The following is an 18591-nucleotide window of genomic DNA, read 5'->3' on the forward strand; positions in this document are numbered from 1 at the left end:
GGGTCCAATCATGCGCCGGGCATAAAAGGTCAGCTAAATTTTCATTCGCTGGCGATGACACCATCCCGACAGCCGGCGCATTGGTGGTTTTGCGGGATGTCTTATCGGCCTCTATCGGCATCTCCCATCCTGGCCAATCAGCCGCTTTCGCCCCGACTCCCGCGGAGCCGTCACCGGAGATCCAAGGAACTGGGGCCGTGCAGTCGTGGCATCTCCGGTCAAGGAAGCGAGATGCTGATGGAGGGGTAGAGGGGTAATTGTTATCACAGATAAGGACATGTTATGTTCCAAGTCGATTGTGTTGGTATTGAGACGTGATATTGACGGCTCTTCATGAGCGGTTTGTGGTGTTTCGTTGCATGCCCCCATTCCCATCCCCGAGTCTATGTACTGGTATTGGTTTTTTGGTGTTGTTACAGTATTTTTCCCCACCCGTGTTTATACACAATCATACTCATACATCTGATATGACAACTTAATCATCATTCTGAACACGCTTGTTCAAGTCCTGCCTGGCAGTCTGCCTGCTGCTCTTTCGGCGTCTCGGCTCCGCCGCCTTCGCGATAGCGTCAGGGTCACCAACAACACCCTGCTCATTCAGGTCGACGTTCACAGGCTTCTTCGACCTGCGAGCCGCCTCCTTCGCCCGCTGGGCTCGAACGCCGCCATCATCCTCAGCCTCGGGCTTGCCGAGACGCACATTCCGGCGCATCCGCGTCTTCGCGCCTAGAGCCCATAGGTCACCCCATTTCGCCTTGCGCGCGTCGTGGTACGCCTGCTTGCTGAAGCTCTTGGGTACCGTCCATCGCTCAATGTGAGCTGACGGCGTGCACACGTCAAGGGTAACGTGTCCGCGGCGCTTGATGGGCGGGAGGATCTGGCGAGGTAGGGAGAGCATGTCGGGGGCGGTTTCGGCGTTTTCATAACCATCAAAGGCGCGGTCCGTCGCTTCGTCGCCGGCAAACTCGCCCTCCTTCGCCGCAACACCGCGCTGGATGGCGACGTAGCTGAATTGCACGTCGTCGTGGTTCCGCTGCGTTGCGCCCATGATCTTTTGTAGGAAAGGAGGGCGAACGAAGCGTTGGGTGAAGTGGCAGTAATCCTTACGTCCCTTGCTCCTGCCGGGAACGAGGTACATCGGGCATGACTTGTGGTTGGTGCAGGGTGCGATGATCATGCCGGGCTCCTTTACTCGGATAAAAGCAGATGTCTCCATTTCGTCTTCGGCCTTGAGTCCCTCACCTCCAGGAGGAATGAGGAACTCGTCCAGAAGGCGATCACGGACCTCGGCGACAGCCTCGAAACCGCGCGGCTGCCCTTTCTCGAGGACGATGAGGACACCGCCCTCGGGGTTGAGAAGGGACCAGAGCTGGTTGAGAATGGCCTTGCGTCTGTGGCCCTCCTTGACTGGGAGTAGCAGATGAGATGCGATAATAACATCAAACATCTTCCTGGGCTGGGGAGTCTGGTTGGCGTCGACGTGCAAGTGCTGGTTCTCGAACGAGTGGATGTAATCCGGTAGCCGCGGCAGGAAGGTCGTGTTCTGCAGGAACTTTGAAATGCGTAATCTCAGCTTTTCAGCTCCAATAACCACGCTCTGCTTTCCGGGAGGTGCCTTTGCCGTGACCTCGCCGCGAGACTTCATGGCATCCCACTCAGCGCGGGTGACATCTTGCCATGCCAGAAGGCCAGCACCTCCAGCGCCGACATCCAAAACTCGGGGGCCTTCACCGTCACCTCTTTCAAACAGCTTGCGCAGCCATTCCGTACCCAGGCGCTTGCGGACCTCGACAAGACTGCCCATGGCGGAGGCGTAGGCGGGTGGCAAGAATGTGGAGACGAAGGCGTCTGCGTCAATCTCTGACATCCTAGCTTGCCACACGGCCATACCAACGGGTTGCTGAGGTAGGTTCATCTTGGAAGCAGGCGTCGCGGGAGAGTACGGCAGACCAGGGCCTCCAAAGGCTCTCTCTGCTGCTTCCTGCACGTGCTTGATGTCTGTTCTGCCGAGCATCGTCGTGACAGGCGAGATGTAACCAACGTATGGCAGTGCGACGGTGGAGGGGTTTGTCGAGAAATGGCCATCTCTGGTGAGCGGGTGCAGGCGACCGGCACGGTTTGAGATGCCCTGGTCCTGGATGCCATCCTCCATCTCGTCAAGGTCCTCTTCGTCCTCGTCGAACTCTCGGTCCTCGTCTCGCGCATCTTCCTCCTCTTGTGCTTGCTCCTCCGCCAGAGCCTGCGCTCTCTCCGACTCCTCGAAAGCGCGGGCGTTGGCTTCGAAGTCCTTCTGCAACTTCATGAGCGCATCGTATTCTCGCTTGTTTCTCGCCACGATGTTGATGTAGTTCTCCCGCTCCTCGGGTTCGACTTCTTCGGTCGGCTCGACTTCGGTGGATATTTCGGAGGTGACGTTGTCTTCGATGATCTCGCCAAGCTCCTCGTTTGGAGTTTGCGATACTCCTTTGCGGACGTAGGATACCTCTTCGTAGGAGCCGCCCTCGACCTGTCGAAGGAGGGCAGGCTCGGATGATCCATCATGCCGGACTCGTGCTTCGGACACCTTTTCGTTCAGGTACTCTATGCCCACATCCTCCGGAGAGGTCTCTCGCAACGGTGGCCCGTACCATCGCTCGTATAGCCTGTATTCTTCCTCGCTGAGGTAGCCCTTGGGCAGTGTGTCGCGGAATCTTTGTTTCGCCTCGCGGACGACGGTCTCGATATCGTCTGGTCGTGAGAGATCTTTCGCGTCGGGTTTGCTTGTCTCGGAATCCTGGAATCTGCGTGATGTTGTCGTGAATGTTCTGCGGCCGGCTGATCGGACGGTTGATTGCGACACAGCTGGCCCTGAAGAGCTTGGGGGGATGCTTCTTCCCACCACAGTTGCACCGAGACGGGATCCTGTCAAACGCAAAATCCGGGCCCGACAGCTGGGACAGGCACTTCTGAGACCACCTGCTGTCAACATGACTGCGGTGTTGTGGTCGCAATTGAGGTTGTGAAGGAGAGGAGGAGTGGCTAAATTTGGAGCTATCGCAGGAAATTTGGACAAGGGATCTACCTTAGACTTCGAAGGTGGTGCCCCACCCTTTGCAAATGAAAGCTTCATGATTGGTCGGCTGTAGTGAATGCCGCTCCAGACCTCACCGGGCATCCACTCCCGCTCGCCAGGCTCACACTTTTTACCTAACAACTTCAACTTACCTAGGTCGGGTACTACTTACTTCAGGTCGGATTTTGCACTTGTCGGGCTATCTTACCTAGGTGGGCTCTTGCACCACCTCGACCTCTTGCTTTCAACTGTTTCATAGCTTTGAAATATACGTATTTGAATCGAGTAAATCTGACCTGGCTCCTTCTAATTGTGCCTCTATTCCTTTCGGCTCGGTACATCCTGACCTTGATCATGCCCCTATCAAAGTGTTAAGAGAAGTAACATTCCTAACCTCTCCTTTAAGTGCGCAGGTCATATGTAGATGTACAATCATTCTACTTTTTACGTAGCTTGAAAAAGCACGACTGCTTACTGCTCACGTTCACTCATCCTGTACTCTTCACTTAGCGTGAGCAACTCATCAATATTATCCTGGCCAAGAGCCTTCAGGACAATAATTGTCTTACCCTGTAACTGTTGAGTACTAATGTCTACATAACGCGACGAACAGGTTACTCACCTCCTCAATATGGGGGTATCCTAGGTCAATGAGAGCCCTCCTAGAAACAAGGCGCGCAGGGATCCGGGTCTTCCCCTTCTTTGGATATTGACTTGACGACGGCCCCTCATTGGATAACAGCGACTGATCGGTTGGTATTGTAAGTTCTCCTCCCGTCAGTGCTTGTGTCTGAGCGGAACCCGCCTGGTTCTGTGCTGGTGTAGGAAGAGCTAAGAGAATATCGAGGATCTCTTTGGCCACTCCGGCTACAGCGCTGTACGTTTGTGATAGTTTTGACGCGTATTGTAACGCGCTAGGAACAGTACCATCGTGAAGCCAGACAGCGCTTGCTTCCTCGAGCAAGAGCTCGACAGCTTGTCGACGGCCATTGGTGATGGCTATGTGAAGAAGCGTCTCTCCGATGTTTGATGTGGTGTGAATGTCTGCTCCTCGTTTGATAAGAAGAGGCATGATGATGTCGCATTTTTCATGGTTCATGGATAGAGCAAGTGCTGTGAGCCCTTTGACGTCTCTGCGTTCCAACTGTGGTTGATGACACAGAAGTAGATTGACAATCTCCTCCTGCCCATATCGTGAGGCCATCATCAGCGGCGTTATCCCTTCTCTATCGGCCTCATTAACCATCCAGTGCTCGTGACTGATCAGCAGCCTTGCGATCTCGTAATGGCCACAACCAGCCGCAATATTCAGGGCGGTACCACCCTCCACATCTTTCGCCCCCCGAAACAACCCCTTTTGATCAAGGAGTAAACTGACCAAGGCGTGATGACCGTTACTCGCTGCAGTTAATAACGGTGACCGGCCCCGGGTGTTCCTCGCCTCGAAGTGCGCCCCCCGGGTAAGCAAGAGTTCGGCAGTTTCTAAGTTGCCGTGGCACGCCGCAACTCCCAGCGCTGTCCATTCGCCGATCGCAGGATCGTGTGGTATCATCCCAAACCCAATGACGTCTTCGATACCATTCAAACGGGTATCCATAGGCTTTGGTGGCAACTCAACGCTGAATCTTCCTAGAGGATCGAAAGGTGGTTGCAGGTCTGCTCCACGGTCAAGAAGCAGACGAACAGCACTTGGTTTATCTTCTTGAATTGCCAAGAATATAGGAGCCCAGCCATCTGGACTTCTCATGTTTATGTCTGCGCCATTGTCGAGCAGCGCCTCCATGATGTCAACGTAGCCACGTTTAGCTGCAAAAGCTAAGGCAGGCCAGCCACTCGGAGTGATAGCATTGGCATAAGCCTTGCGCGCCAGGAGGAACCGGACAACTTCAGCCTGGTTTGCCACAACCGCTAATATCAAAGGAGGGATTGCTAATTTATCGTCGATGTTGAGGTCTGCGTGTTCATTCAACAGGAAGTGGCAAGATGCAAGTGAGCCTTGACACGCCGCTTGTCCCAGAGCAGTCATGCCCCGAGTGTCCCTGCTGTTGACAGATAACCCCGACTTTAATAGCCAAGCAGCGGCATCCAAGCTCCCCCCAGAGATTGCCGTCGAAAGCAAACCTCGTCCGGCTCCATCTTCGAAGCTGAGATCTGTTGATTTGCCGTGAAGAGAGCACAAGAGCTGCAACGCCACAACGTTGCCATTGAAGGCGGCTTTCATGATCAATTTCTCAGCTTCGTTCGACATTGAGTCGATGTGGGGATCTTCGCTCGCCAACATGAGGGAAAGGTCGTGACACATCCGACGTCGCAAGGACTCCGTCTTCGAAATGTCGATAGACTCGAGGAGTTGGCTCAGTGGTGACTGCCTCTGCAACATGCCCCTTTGTTCCATGTATAGCCTCTCCAATTCGTTGGAATCATGGCTCAACAGTTGCTGATGTTCCTGCAGCTCATCTTTCAGTCGATTGTCTTCTTTTTTAATGTCCTTCATCTTTTGCTGCAGGGCATCCATTTGCTGAAGCAAGATTTTGCGTCTTTGACGCTTCATGTCCCCATAGGCCCTACGTTCGAACATAGTGCTGGCCAGATTGTCAAATTTGGAAGCAACGTCCTGGCCTTCCTTGTAGAAGTGGAAGACTTGTGAACTTCTTTCGCGAAGCATGACCAGATCAGTAACATCGATAGATGCGGTTGGTACATTGTCAAGTGGCTCCAATACAATCAGATAAGATTGATATCCTCCTCTGCGTGTTTCGGTCAGGTTGGCTTGCAGGCTGCAAACGTTGGTGCCTGCGCTCATTTGACCGAGGACCGTCGTTGGTTCGTGACGTGTATGTGTTGACAGGGTCTCCAGCTTAGTCTCCCGTGATGCAACCATGACGTGACACCGAGGGTACGGCATCTTGTTTCTTACTTCCAGCTCTAGTAATAGTACGAAGTCCCGAAGATGAGCAGGCGCATAGTCTGTTCGTGCTTCGCCGAGTCTGACCCACGCTCGTATTAAACAATCGTGGTGGAAGTCAGCGCCAGTGACAATGTAAGCTTCCCCTTTCTTCATCCGATTTCTTGGATAAACTTCGAGGATTCTCAATTGGCTTCCGAATGATCCTTTAAATTCGAAACGGAAGCTGAATCTTTTGTCCTTCTCCTGGGATATTCTGGGATTCTCGGGTGCATGGATTTGTCTGGTTGACAAGGAGTTTGCTGACATGGAATCTCGGCAAGCATCCTTTGCAAGTAAAATCGCTTTGCTTCCTTCTGGTCTCATAAGCCTCACCGTATCTTGGGATCTTTTGTTGCGCGGATCCGGTCCAGGTGTGAAGCGAGAAAGAGGAATCGACACGATACCGTTATTTCTTGAATCGTAGCAGTTCAACAAGCCAAAAGTTGCGCCGTGGCCTGTGGGATGTAGATGCAGTTGGATGTTCAGGAAGCCACCAGAAACTGTCATGGATTTCGTAAAGTCGTCGTCCCAAGGCTCCCATATAATCCCTCCACTGTCTTTGAAGGCGTCGGGACGAGTTGCCAAGATAGGTCCGAATCGATTTTCTTTGTTGTCTGAGATTTCGTCGCCCAGGTCATTTTCGACGAGCTTCGTGTCCAGATTCCAGGCTAGTATCGAGTCATCTGGCGATGACATCCTTCTCATGATTTCTTCTTGTAGCCGAACGAAGGCTCTTTCGGCTCCTTCTCCATAGTGCAATGGGATTACAACATCGAAAACTCCAAAAAGACAATATGCTATGTCTTCTGGCTTTTTCGTCGTTCTGTTTGCTGCCCAGGACATGCGCTGGGCAACGCTTGCTGCTCGAAACGACGCGCCTCCCGATAGGAACTCGCCCGGAATGCCTGTTGCTTCCTCCACTACCAAGGATAGCGCGTGTCTTGAGCCTAAAGACTGCCAACCCACGTCGTAAAACTCGACTTTCGTTGGCGCTAGGAGCTCTTGCAAGGTCCATCCCCTCTGGAACCACCGGCTTTCGTGAAACGATTTGGTCGAGTCTGATGGCTTTCCTCCCCACTCATTCCGTGCATCAACCTCAGTAGATAGGCGTTCCTCGGATCGCACATCGTCCAGATACACGTAGCATACCGCAGCATCTTCGTACCATCGGAACATAGAGTTCAGCGACTCCTGCAATTCCGAAAAGTTTGCCTTGTTAATGCAACAAGTATCGACCCAAACGTATTCAAGCCCGTCGACTTTTGCTTGCTTGTAACACCCGTCCAGCTTTTGCTGTCCCTTCTTCTGAGATATTGGACCTTTTTGGATATCTTGAAATGTGATCTCATCTTTGTCTCCACTTAAGCTCCAAGTGTGTGACAAGATCGCGTACTGGGGAGTCGTTTCTCGGTAGTCGAACGTCGTGAGCTGGCCGGTGTTTACGTTGATAAGCCGCATTATGAGGCGCAGGAAGCCCAATGGACAGGCGCAGTGTGTGCCGTGTTCTAGGTAAATCAAGACCACACGTCTATGTGGTCTGGATGCTTGCGTTCGCCGTAGAGCGTCCGTATTGTCGCTTCCCCGCCTGTTGCAATGACTTTTACTGGGAAATTTGACTTCGGCATTGATCAGGCTGTGAGAATAGGAGGCGGAGAAATGTAGTCAAGCCGGCAAAATAAGCGCTTATCCTCAATAGAGGGGTAAGCTCGGCGGCTCGGCTGTAATCGTGCGCAGCATCGCAAGAGGCGGTTCTATTCGTCGGTCTGTACCAATCATATTAGAGCTGCGCCGCGGAGGTCGGCTGACACGGGGATGTCGCAGGTCGGCAGACGACGGCAGTTTGTGAACAGTGAAAGCGAAGGTGGTTGAAGAAGTGAGTTGAGGACATCGCGCGAAGGTGGTTGATTGCGTACTTATTTTAATCATCAGGGGGGTCACGCTTCTAGGAGAGAGAGAGCCCCTAAAGAAAGATCCAACGTGATGAATTGATGGCTATGAACACAATCTGGTACATTACACTAACACTGAATTTCCAGGACGCCTTGGAACCACGGTCGTTTGAGTATCTGAAATTTGCATGGTCTTGATTATGGTTGCCATTTGTCGCCTCAAGCAGACTTTGATGTATTTCCCAGCGACACTTTGAACATTCCGCAACTTCAATATCTGGCTGTTTCGACATAATTACTTGGAAATACGCCGCATTCGTTTCCATTCATGCCCGTCCTGGGAAGAATTAGCATGCGTGGTAAGAGGCAAGTGCAGACTACTTACCACCAGTCCACATCACCCGTTTTCTTGAGCACCGTGATGACATCGTTTGCTCTCATACTCAAGTCTCCAGGCTTTTGTGCCACGAAAGGGAACATTGCAACCACCTTTAATCCGCCTTGGGCCCCTTGATCGAGCAATGCTTTCACAACCTTTTCGTGGCCTGCCTCCATTGCTAACATCAACGGTGTTCGACCCTTCGCGTCCCTCACTTCGATGTTCGCCCCTTTGGCTAATAGAAGCTCCACGACCTTGAGATGACCTTTCTGAGCTGCAAGGCCCAGTGGAGTGCAATCTCCGTCGTCGCGAGACTCTAAGTCCGCTGCAGAGTCGACCAACAGTTGGGCAGTTCGGAAATGGCCTTCCTGGCACGCTAATGCCAATGGCGTATGCCCCCAGACGTCCCTTGCATCTATAGCAGCGCCAAGAAGAAGAAGCCTATGGATGATGGACTGATGGCCGTTTATGACCGCCAAAGACAATGGAGTCCGTCCATGCTGGCTTTTGATGTCGACACTTGCGCCATAGTCGAGTAGTGTATTCAGAACTTCAAAATAGCCCATGTGAGCAGCGAGGGCTAATGGAGGCATGACCGGAGAGCCTCCCGTCAAGTCTGCCCCCTGAGACAGTAACATCCGTAAGACCAGGGGCCAATTTGATAATACCGCCAACACAAGAGGGGTGTTGCCGCCGTTGTCTTCGGTTTCCATATTGACGTTGTGCTTCAGCAGTACTTTGGTTGCTGCACAATCTCCTTTGCTAGCCGCTTGTGCTAGAGGGGACAGTCCGAGACTGTCAGACTGATTTGGATCGAATCCATTCTGAATGAGCCAGTCCAGTGCTGAAGAATTGCCTCCGGCGATGGCTGTCGACAAAACCCCCCTTCCATCGGCGTCTTCAATATCGCGATGCGGCACCCAATACTTGTAGAGATACTTCATAACAGCGTTGTTCCCAAGATATACTGACCTCATAAAGGTCCACGGTAGTAGACCGGTCGTTGAGGCGTTTGCGGGCTCATCAGATCCTCTAAGATACCCGCTAAGGTAGTTCAGCATAGACGCATGCCAATGTAAGAGCCTTTTTTCTCCAGATGAACGCGCGACAACTTGTTGTATCTCCTTGAGCATCTGTGAATGTGCTGCTTCTGTTTCCTCCACGAAACCGTTGATCTTTCGTCGAATATGGTCGATGTTTGATTTGTTCTCAACCCAGGAGGTTCCTTTTGGCCGATGCATGGCATTTTGCATCTCGTCCACGTCACCTCGTCCGCTGACGAGCAAGCCCGCTTCCTTTTCCGCCAATTCTTCCATCAGTTTAAGCATCGTGATCACGGTAAAATGATCCCGTGAGAACATGTTCCGGATGGTGATGGTACGGTTGAGAATGTCCATCTCGGTGCCTGCGTCAATGGTTGTTTCGTTGGGTTCCATCCGGGATGAGAAGAAGACAACATAGAGCTGCGAACCCATCGACTCTTCTTCCACTTTGACTTCTAAAGTGAGGTAACCATTGTTCGCGGCCTGCTCTTGGAGCATGTCTTGGGCTCCCGCCAGCGCATGGGCTATCGCGCTCAGCGTCGTGCTGCTCGCCGCAACCATAACATAACAACGGGCAAGGGCTCGCGTCTTTTTGATTTCCAAATCTAGGACCACCACGAAGTCGCGATGAAGCTTTTCTGAATGCTGATGAAATCTGATCCAAAGCTGTTGAGAATCATCTTTTCGGAGGTCCATGGTTATACTAAGAACATCGTCGTCCCTTGTCCACTTTCCGAAGGAAAATATCTCTCCCATTCTCAGCCCGGTGCCTGGCTGCAGGTCGATATGGAAGCCGAATCTTCTATGGTGGCTTGGAGCGTCTTCGGCACGAAGTAGTTCATAGATTCGTACAGATTCTGTTGCTGTAGAGCTCCCATCGGCTGCAGAAACTAATAGTGCCTTGCTCTGCGCCGGCCTAATGTACTCGTCTGATTCTTCTCCAGGAGGGATGCTACACAATGGTATACCAACCGCTGCTCCTCCATGAGCAAGAGAACGGCAGCTTAAGAGGCCGAGCGTTTGCCCGGCTTTGGTTGTGTGGAGAGGAATCCGTACGTGGAGAAAACCACCTGATCCTCCTATGCCTTCTATAGTTGGTCTCGAGTTCTCAAAAGGAGTGACCATGCCGCTATTTGCGAAGTCTGCAGGACTGAAAGCTAAAACGTTTCCGAACAGATTGGATGAAACTCCTTCGATAGCTTCTTCAAGAGGATTGGCGTTGAAACCCCAAGCAAGGACCGAGTCGTCCTTGATCTTTCGGATAATCTCCTCTTGAAGTCGGACAAAAGCCTGAATTCCCTCACCGTAAATCATGGGAATATTGACATTGAAGATGCCGAGGAGAGAGTAGGCGACATCCTCCTTTCTCTTAGTAACCCTAGTTGCAGCCCATGACATTCTCTGTGCCACGCTGGCTTTGTGTAAATCGGTGAATCCTAGGATAAATCGCCGCGGGATACCTGTGATAGTTGCAATTTCGCGTGCCAAGTGTTGTTTGTGACCTAACAGGCACCAATTCTGATTGTAAAAGTCCATTTTCCTTGGGGCTAGCAGCTCTTGCAGAGTCCATCCGCGTGTAAACCATTTACTGCCACGAAACTGTTTTTCGAAGTCGATTCCTTCAGTTGAAGACACGTCGGAAAGAAAGGCGTAGCATACAGATGCGTTCTGGTACCACTTGAACATCGAGTTGATAGCCTCTGAAAGCTCGGTCGAGTTGCTTTTATCGATACAACATGTGTCTACCCACACATAGTTGTGATTGTCGGCTTTTGCCTGCTTGCAAAGCCCGTCCAGTTTACTCTTGCCGGTGCTTTGCTTGGATACTTGGGCTTTTTGCATATCCTGGAACGACACTTCGTCGTGATCCTGGCCCCAAGTATGCGATAAAATGGCGTACGGGGGGATGAACTCCAGGAACTCTTCCAGTCGCCCGGTATTGACGTTTAGCAGCCTCATGATGAAGCTTGAGTGCAGAGGATGTAGTAAGAAGCTGAGATTAGGAGTCGGGCTGGTTGGGCTGTGATCGTGTGGCCTTGCTGCTTGAATTCTTGTCTGGTTTGATCTTCGCTGTAGACTCATACAGCAAGCAGTCTTGCGAGTCACTTCGGCCTGCCGTAAGGCTTTCTACCGCCGACGCGCCAGATGTTGATCAGTAGCAAATACGTTAGATGAGTTCGTTTTGAAGTGGAAGAAAGCTAGCAATGTAAAAGGAGGGGACCAGAGAGGTATTGGCTCAGCCGCAGGCGCGTTGCCTTTCGCAGCGACGAGTGCTGATGTTTGATTGGACGTCTGTCTACATGACTGTGCCGCAGATGACCCACCAGCTTCGAGATATGTCAGCTGGCAGCCGCCTTGGACTTGCAGGTAAGAGTATCTCTCGAGTCGGTGTACTAAGTTGAAGGCACTAGTAAGCATGAAGATGAACTGGTGCCCGGGTATGAATGAGCTTTATAGGGTTTCTCGATGCAAGGTTCCACAATATATTTATTACAATATGAGCACTTTAGCCCGTGCTATCTCTCAATGAAACAAGTGGATAACAATACGAGTTGAAGTGGTATACAATCTCAACCTGCACTAGGAAGCATATCGCACTGGAGTGGCCGTGATAGTAGGGAAACATGCGTAAAAGGATGAGACAAGCTGCCAAGCCGAGATCTTGCCGGCCTTTTGAGTAAATTGCCCCCGAATATAAAATCAGGAAAGCCATTTGGTGATGCTATCTACCCGCAACTGCGTTGGTGCCTCACCGAGCCGCTCGTCTCTGACTTCGAGCTCGCGATTTCTTTGCCTGCGGTCGACTTCCTCGAGGAGTTTCAGGCCGAAAACCTCCGCTCTGCGCTACATCTGACCTTGGACTCAAAGATCTGGCTCTCCGCTGTTCGAGCTTTTGTTCGGCGTCCTGGAGGAGCTCGAGTATTTCCGAGATATCACCACGATCTTCAGATACACCCCTCGCATACTGCAACGGGGTTTGCCCGTTTTGGTCCGCCAACAAGATGTCGGCTTTCCTCTTCAGTAAGTCCTGTACGGCGGCCTTGTTTCCTCTCTGAACGGCCATGTAGAGCGCAGTCTGGCCGTTCTTGGCCTTGGCATTGATGTCGGCCTTTTTGTCCGACAGGGTCCGAAGTATATCGAGACTTTCTGCACGTGCAGCGTAAAACAGGGCAGTCTCCCCGGCCTTGTTTCTCGCGTCGACCTGAGCCCCGAGTCCGACAAGCCAATAAGCCATACGCCCATGTGACGTTTCTGCTGCTAATATCAATGGTGTTCTGCCGAGCTCGTCTCTAAACTCGATGTTTGCGCCTTTCTCAACTAGCAATTGTGCAATTCGATGGGATCCATTCCCTGCCGCGATGCAAAGCGAGGTCTGCTTAGCAGCGTTGGTTGAATCGATCTTAGCGTCGCGTTGCAGAAGAATCTCGACGATCTTCTCCTTCTCCCGAAACGTCGCGTACGTCAGAGGGGTCCATTTCTTGCTGCTCGCCGTCGGTGCCTCAATATTCGCGCCACGCTCAAGAAGAATCTCGACGATCTGGTCGTAGCCCCGAGAGATTGCGTACGTTATAGGAGTCCATGCCTTACTGCTCGGTGCCTCGATATTTGCTCCTCTATCGAGAAGCAGTTTGACCATCCTTTCGGAGTTTGTGCCGCATGCCTCTAGCAGAGGGGTCCAGCCATCGCGGCCTCCAGCCTCAATGAGGGCACGCTCATCCAGAAGAAACTCGACAAACTCAAACTTCAACCTGCGTACTGCCTGATTCAGCAGAGTCCAACCTCCCTGATCCGTCGCATGGATGTCTGCTCCCTCAGCGACCAGCACACGAGCAGCATTCATACTGCCGAACGTCACAGCAGTAGACAATGGTGTGTGTCCCTTTCGCTTTGCCTCGATCTTGGCGCCACGTTTGAGAAGAAGAGTTAAAACCTTGCAGCTATCTTCTTGAGCGGCAATTATTGCGGGAGTTCTGCTGTCAGAGTCTCTGTGCTCAATGCGAGCATTGTGGTCGAGGAGAGTCTTGGCTTCCCCCTCGGCATCGCCCAGTGCAGCCTGGGACAAGGCAGTCAAGCCTTGGGAATCTGTGGCATTTACCTTCGCTCCCTCACTGAGCAGCCACTTGAGCATTGTCACGCTGCCTCTGATGACAGCTCTTGAAAGCACTCCGCGGCCACGAGTGTCCGTGAAATCGAGATTTCCCACTCTGGTAATAAGAAACTTGACCGCAGGCTTGTGCCCAGTTGCTATCGCCTGCATGAGGACCCGTTGAGGCTTGCTCTTGATCTCGTTTATCGTGGCATCATCAGTCTTCGGGAGTCTGTCTGCTATTTCGTTGACGATGGCACTGTGCCATCGAGGCGCGCTCTCGTTCCCGAACATTGCCGACAGCTCTGGAGTCGATATATCACTGTAGAGTTCATCTCGTCGGCGCCTGAGACTCTTGTCTTCTTTCTTAAGCCCGTCAAGGTGTTTGGTGCTCTGATTCAGCTTCTGTGATAATTGACGCTTTTGATCCTCGAGTCGTTTTAGTTGTTGCCGCACCTTTTTCAGTTCTGCCTGGAGTTCGTCGACCTCCTTTCTCTTCTCCTGCACTGGCGCGACCAAGGCTTCAATACGCGGCACGATTCGATTGGCCTCTTGTATTGATTGCAAGAGATTCACATGGCGATCGAGCCTTGTCAGCTCGGTGGTCAGGTCGACTGTGAATGCTGGAGGCCCTGGCATCGAGGTTATCGTCAGAGAAAAGATTTCGTGAGTCTCTAAGACGCCGTCTGACACGTTTGCGCGCAAATTGTAGGAACCATTCGATGCATCACGATTCCCAAATGTGTACGGCGTTGTCTCGAGTGCACTCGTTGCTATGGCAGAAAGGCTGGTTTGTGCTGACGCGGTCATCAGATGGCAGTCAGCAGATGGTCGAGAATCCTTGACTTTTAGTTCCAACATGACCACAAAGTCGCGAGCCCTTGTGTCTTGCGCCTGCTTCACCGTTTGGCGATATCTCAGCCAAGTTCGTTGAGTAGAATCTTGTTGGAGATCCACTCCCGTGATGATGAACGATGTTTCCCTCTCCCATCGGCCGTGTGGCTCCACGTCGGACAACTGTAGCCCATCGCCAATTTGATCTTGAATCTTGAAACCAAATCGTCGATGTTTGCTGGGGAGCTTCTGTGACGGCGGGCGCATGGGGACGCTGATCAACCTTCGCGGCGTGTCTGGTTGAGGTTCCGAGAACAAGACGGCTCTATGGTTGGCTGGTCTCATGTACTCATCGGCGGTTTCCCCGCGTGCAGCAAAGCATAGCGGTATCCCAATCACCCTTTCTCCATCGCATGTGTAGCTACAGTTCAACAAGCCAAAAGTCTGAGTCTCCGTCTTGTTGAGAAGCAAGATTAGGCGAAGGCCGAGATGTCCATGCACACGCGCAATCTCAATCGTGCGGGTGGGATTTTCTCGGTAAGTGATGTTCCCACAGTTCGCGAATCTCGCAGGGCTTTCCGCGAGGATGCCCCCGAAGGAGGTTTTCGACGGGGTCTCGGGCCTTTCATCGGAGTCGATCCTGAGGTCCCAGGCCAAAATCGAGTCGTCTGCCAGTTCCGAGTTCCCCAAGATCTCTTCTTGCAGGCGCAAAAAGGCCCTCTCTTCCTCTCCGTAAAGCATCTTCATTGAGATGTTGAAGATTCCGAGAAGACAATAGGCCAGGTCCTCGGTTTTGGTCGTTTTCCTCTTCGATGCCCAAGACATACGCTGTGCTACACTTGCGAAGTGAAGCTCTGTTCCCGTGAGGAAAGCTACTGGTATCCCAGTGATTTGCTCGATCGCTGACGACCTGTCGGTCTTGGAACCTAAGGGTCCCCAGCTTTGGCTATAAAACTCCACCACTTTTGGTGCCAATAGTTCCTGCAAAGTCCAGCCTCTCTCGAACCAGCGGCTGCTGCGAAATTCGCCTTCGTCCTCCGAAGCTACGTCTGCCAAGAATGCGTAGCAGAGCTCGGCTTTCCGATACCACCGAAACATCGAATTGATGGCTTCCTCAAGCTCCGTTGAGCTGTCCTTGTTGATGCAGCACGTATCAATCCAGGCATACTCGAGGTTGTCCTTTTCTGCTTGTCTACAGCATCCATCAAACTTGATGCGGCCGGGCCCCTCCTTGTCGGGAGGACCATGCTCAATGTCGGAAAAGGATATCTCATCACCGTCTGCCCCCCAGGTATGGGAGAGAATAGCGTACGGAGGGACATGATCGGCAACGTGGAACTGCTCGAGCCGACGTGTTTTGACATTTATGAGGCGCATACATAAACTATTGTTAGCATTGAGTCTTGTTAGTTGCATCTGTATCAAGCTTACTAAAAGAACTTTTATCAGAATGAAGCAATCTTTTGGAGACGAAACGTCCAGAGTGATAAGATCAAAAAAGTCGTCGTCACGCTGGCTTGGAAATAGAGGTAGATAAGTCGTCGATTCATTAGTTTAAGAATTTGGATATCGATGCTCAATACTCAACTACAAGGGTTTCCAGTTCCCCGGAGTGAATCAATTGAAGAGTGACAAATCGAGGCTACACCAAATCCTGCGATGTCAGTCAGGTGAGGTTAAGAAAGAGGGGTAAGATAAGCTGGGGAGAATACCACGCAATTTGCGCCAGCCTGGCCTGATGCGGGTCAGCGCCGGCATTGCATGAAGGTGCTGCACGAGAGAGCCCCATGCCTAGTCACTCGGCTGTGGACAAGACGCGAATTTGGACCCCGAGAAAATACTTTCCTTATGATGACCGACTGAATGCCGAAGTGTAGCTTCCTGTGCGTAAGTAAAAAGATACAGCGCCATTGCAATGAAGAAGAAATGATGCGTAGAAAAACTGTGGTATTTGAGTAATAATGATACTATTGCCGGTATGAATGGTGAGATGGCCTTTGCCAATTGTTAACAACGCCGAACGCCGCCTGCCCTCATAATGATGTGTTTGTCTTCACTCGTCACCGCCAAGGTCCGCCAAAGTCTTGAAACCGGCCGCCTTAGGAGCCTGCCTCGCTCCAGGCCCGGACCCCTTGCTTGACTTCATTGTTGGCGGCGGGGGGTTGACACGATTGAACTGCGACATCTCTGCTGCCTTGTGGGGGTCAATCTACCAATCCGTCAGCAGGCTGTTCTTCTTTCCATCGGTGGTATCGCTCGTGAACCAACGCACCGCAAATAGCGAGACGAGGTAAAGCCCGATAAACGTGATCAGGCTACTGAAGATGCCACTGAGTTGCCATTGTACAGGGCGCTGAAGACCCGCGCGCGCAGACTTGTCGCCGCCGAGGGTTCGGCCGGGGGTACTGAAGGAAGCGCCGGTGCGGCCGGCCTTGTCGGGAAGCTTGAGAGCGTTCTGGATGGCTTGCGTCAAGGCGGGCGGGTTCGCGCCCTTGATTGTCTCGACGGCTTGACCACCGTGGAAGATGATGAAGGTCGGCATGGCGCTGACGCCATGGGTACGGGCGATACCAGATTGTTGGTCGACATTAATCTTGCAAAATGCGACTTTGTTCGGCTTGGAGTATTCCTTCGCGAGTCGCTCGAAGTGCGGTGCGATCATCTTGCAAGGGCCGCACCAGTCGGCGTAGACTGCGAGGGCGTTTGTCAGCGTTGTCGGATGCGCGGGGGCAGCGTGTAGATGGAGACTCACAGTCGGCAATGACGACATTGGTGCCGCTGAGGATGCCTTGCCACTGAGCGGCAGACTGGACGCTGATGAGGCTCATGATAGCGAGTTGAGATGCAGCAAGTGGTACAAACTGAGCAGTTGAGGTTGAAAGAACGAGGAAAGGGGACACTGGGATGCTCTGTAGTGACGGAAGCTCTCGCGGCCTGGTCCTAGCGGAAAGGTGGCGGGTACCCAGAACGGCAGGCGGTGTTGGCGGTCAGAAGTGTCTCCACCTTTCTGCCGGATATTACCCCGGAATTGGATCCGCACTCTGCGGGACGCGCGCAGAGAAAGTTTTTGGGACCGCTACGGCAGTAAACTTTCAACCTCACCATCACCCAAATTTTGGTATCGTTCAATTGCGCCAAAATGTCTTACGATCATACAGCAAAGGTAATAATTGTTTCCGCAGTCTGTCGAAGTTCTTGCTCACACTAGGCAGAGGAGGAAAATAGGCGAGGAGGAGTATGTCGACAGCACCAGGTCGACCAGGTTCTACAACTATGAAGGCGGCCGTAGCTGGACCGTTTCAATTGCAGTTCCCAGCAGTATTTTAGCAGAGTATGTTCCAATCCAGCGCCGGATTCTCTTCGCGAACCCAACTGACACAATATAGTGCGATTACTCCCGAACGCCGCACCTCTGTTGCCGGTCGCATCGCCCGAGCCCTCGCCGTCTTCGGTATCGACGAGGTTGTCATTTACGACGATAGCCCTGTCGAGACCCGCCCAAAGCTCGTTGACACGAAGAGCTACACCGGCGATGTCGACCCCGGTCACTTCCTAGAGCATCTTCTCGGCTACCTTGAAGTACCTCCCTTCATGCGCAAGATGCTCTTCCCTCTCCACCCGAACCTGCGCCTCGCCGGCCAGCTTCCCTCCCTCGACATGCCGCACCACCCGAACCCACAAGAATTCCTGCCCTACCGCGAGGGCGTCGCTGGCAAGGGAACCCCCAAGGGTACCGTAATCGACATTGGTCTGAAGACTCCTGTCACCATTGAGGACGAGGTCCCGCCCAACACCCGAGTGACGCTTTCCTACCCCGATCCCGACTCCGACAAGGCCGAAGCCTGCGATCCTGCGGCACCCAGAGAAGAGGGCGGTTACTACTGGGGATACAGTGTGCGAAAGGCGAGCTCGCTGTCGGCTATGTGGACTGAGTGCAAGTACGAGGGCGGTTACGACATCACCATTGGCACGTCGGAGCGCGGTCGCACAATGGATCAGGCATTCCCTGACTTCCAGACGCTGGAATTCAAGCACCTGATGATCGTGTTTGGTGGACCGAGAGGAATCGAGTATGCGGCGGTGAACGACAAGGAGCTCGACATGGTGGATGTTTCGGGCGGAAAGACGAAGGAGCTGTTCGACCACTGGGTGAACGTCCTTCCTGGCCAGAGTAGTCGCCAGATCAGGACGGACGAAGCGCTCTTCATTGCGCTCACGAGCCTGAGGAGACTTTGGTTCTAATGATGTCTTCTAGGATATCTTGGATGCCATGTTGAGCCGGTATCCTGGCGAGGATGATACCCAATGTCAAAGTCATGGTTTTGTTCATTCACATACGGCGGAGAGCTGGGGAAAGCTC

General features: G+C 52.5%; 4 protein-coding genes across 4 annotated transcripts; 1 reads left to right on the forward strand and 3 right to left on the reverse strand.

Annotated features, from left to right (window-relative positions):
• Positions 1–475: 475 nt before the first annotated feature.
• On the reverse strand, positions 476–5855 carry CkaCkLH20_07395 (uncharacterized protein; the record flags this gene model as incomplete). Its single annotated transcript, XM_038890112.1, has 4 exons — positions 476–2780; positions 3528–3622; positions 3675–4051; positions 5174–5855. 4 exons carry the CDS (start codon positions 5853–5855, stop codon positions 476–478), a joined length of 3459 nt encoding a protein of 1152 aa, XP_038744590.1.
• Positions 5856–12010: 6155 nt separating this feature from the next.
• On the reverse strand, positions 12011–15608 carry CkaCkLH20_07396 (uncharacterized protein; the record flags this gene model as incomplete). The annotated part of the gene is made up of 2 exons (XM_038890113.1): positions 12011–12104; positions 12166–15608. 2 exons carry the CDS (start codon positions 15606–15608, stop codon positions 12011–12013), a joined length of 3537 nt encoding a protein of 1178 aa, XP_038744591.1.
• Positions 15609–16284: 676 nt separating this feature from the next.
• Positions 16285–17059, reverse strand: CkaCkLH20_07397 (thioredoxin-like protein; the record flags this gene model as incomplete). Its single annotated transcript, XM_038890114.1, has 3 exons — positions 16285–16440; positions 16504–16922; positions 16984–17059. The coding sequence occupies 3 exons, from the start codon at positions 17057–17059 to the stop codon at positions 16285–16287; spliced, it is 651 nt and encodes a 216-aa protein (XP_038744592.1).
• Positions 17060–17346: 287 nt separating this feature from the next.
• On the forward strand, positions 17347–18473 carry CkaCkLH20_07398 (deoxyribose-phosphate aldolase; the record flags this gene model as incomplete). The annotated part of the gene is made up of 3 exons (XM_038890115.1): positions 17347–17394; positions 17444–17562; positions 17618–18473. The coding sequence occupies 3 exons, from the start codon at positions 17347–17349 to the stop codon at positions 18471–18473; spliced, it is 1023 nt and encodes a 340-aa protein (XP_038744593.1).
• Between the last annotated feature and the right edge of the window lie 118 nt (positions 18474–18591).

Source organism: Colletotrichum karsti (assembly GCF_011947395.1).
Source record: "Colletotrichum karsti strain CkLH20 chromosome Unknown Scaffold23, whole genome shotgun sequence".
Classification (NCBI taxonomy): domain Eukaryota; kingdom Fungi; phylum Ascomycota; class Sordariomycetes; order Glomerellales; family Glomerellaceae; genus Colletotrichum; species Colletotrichum karsti.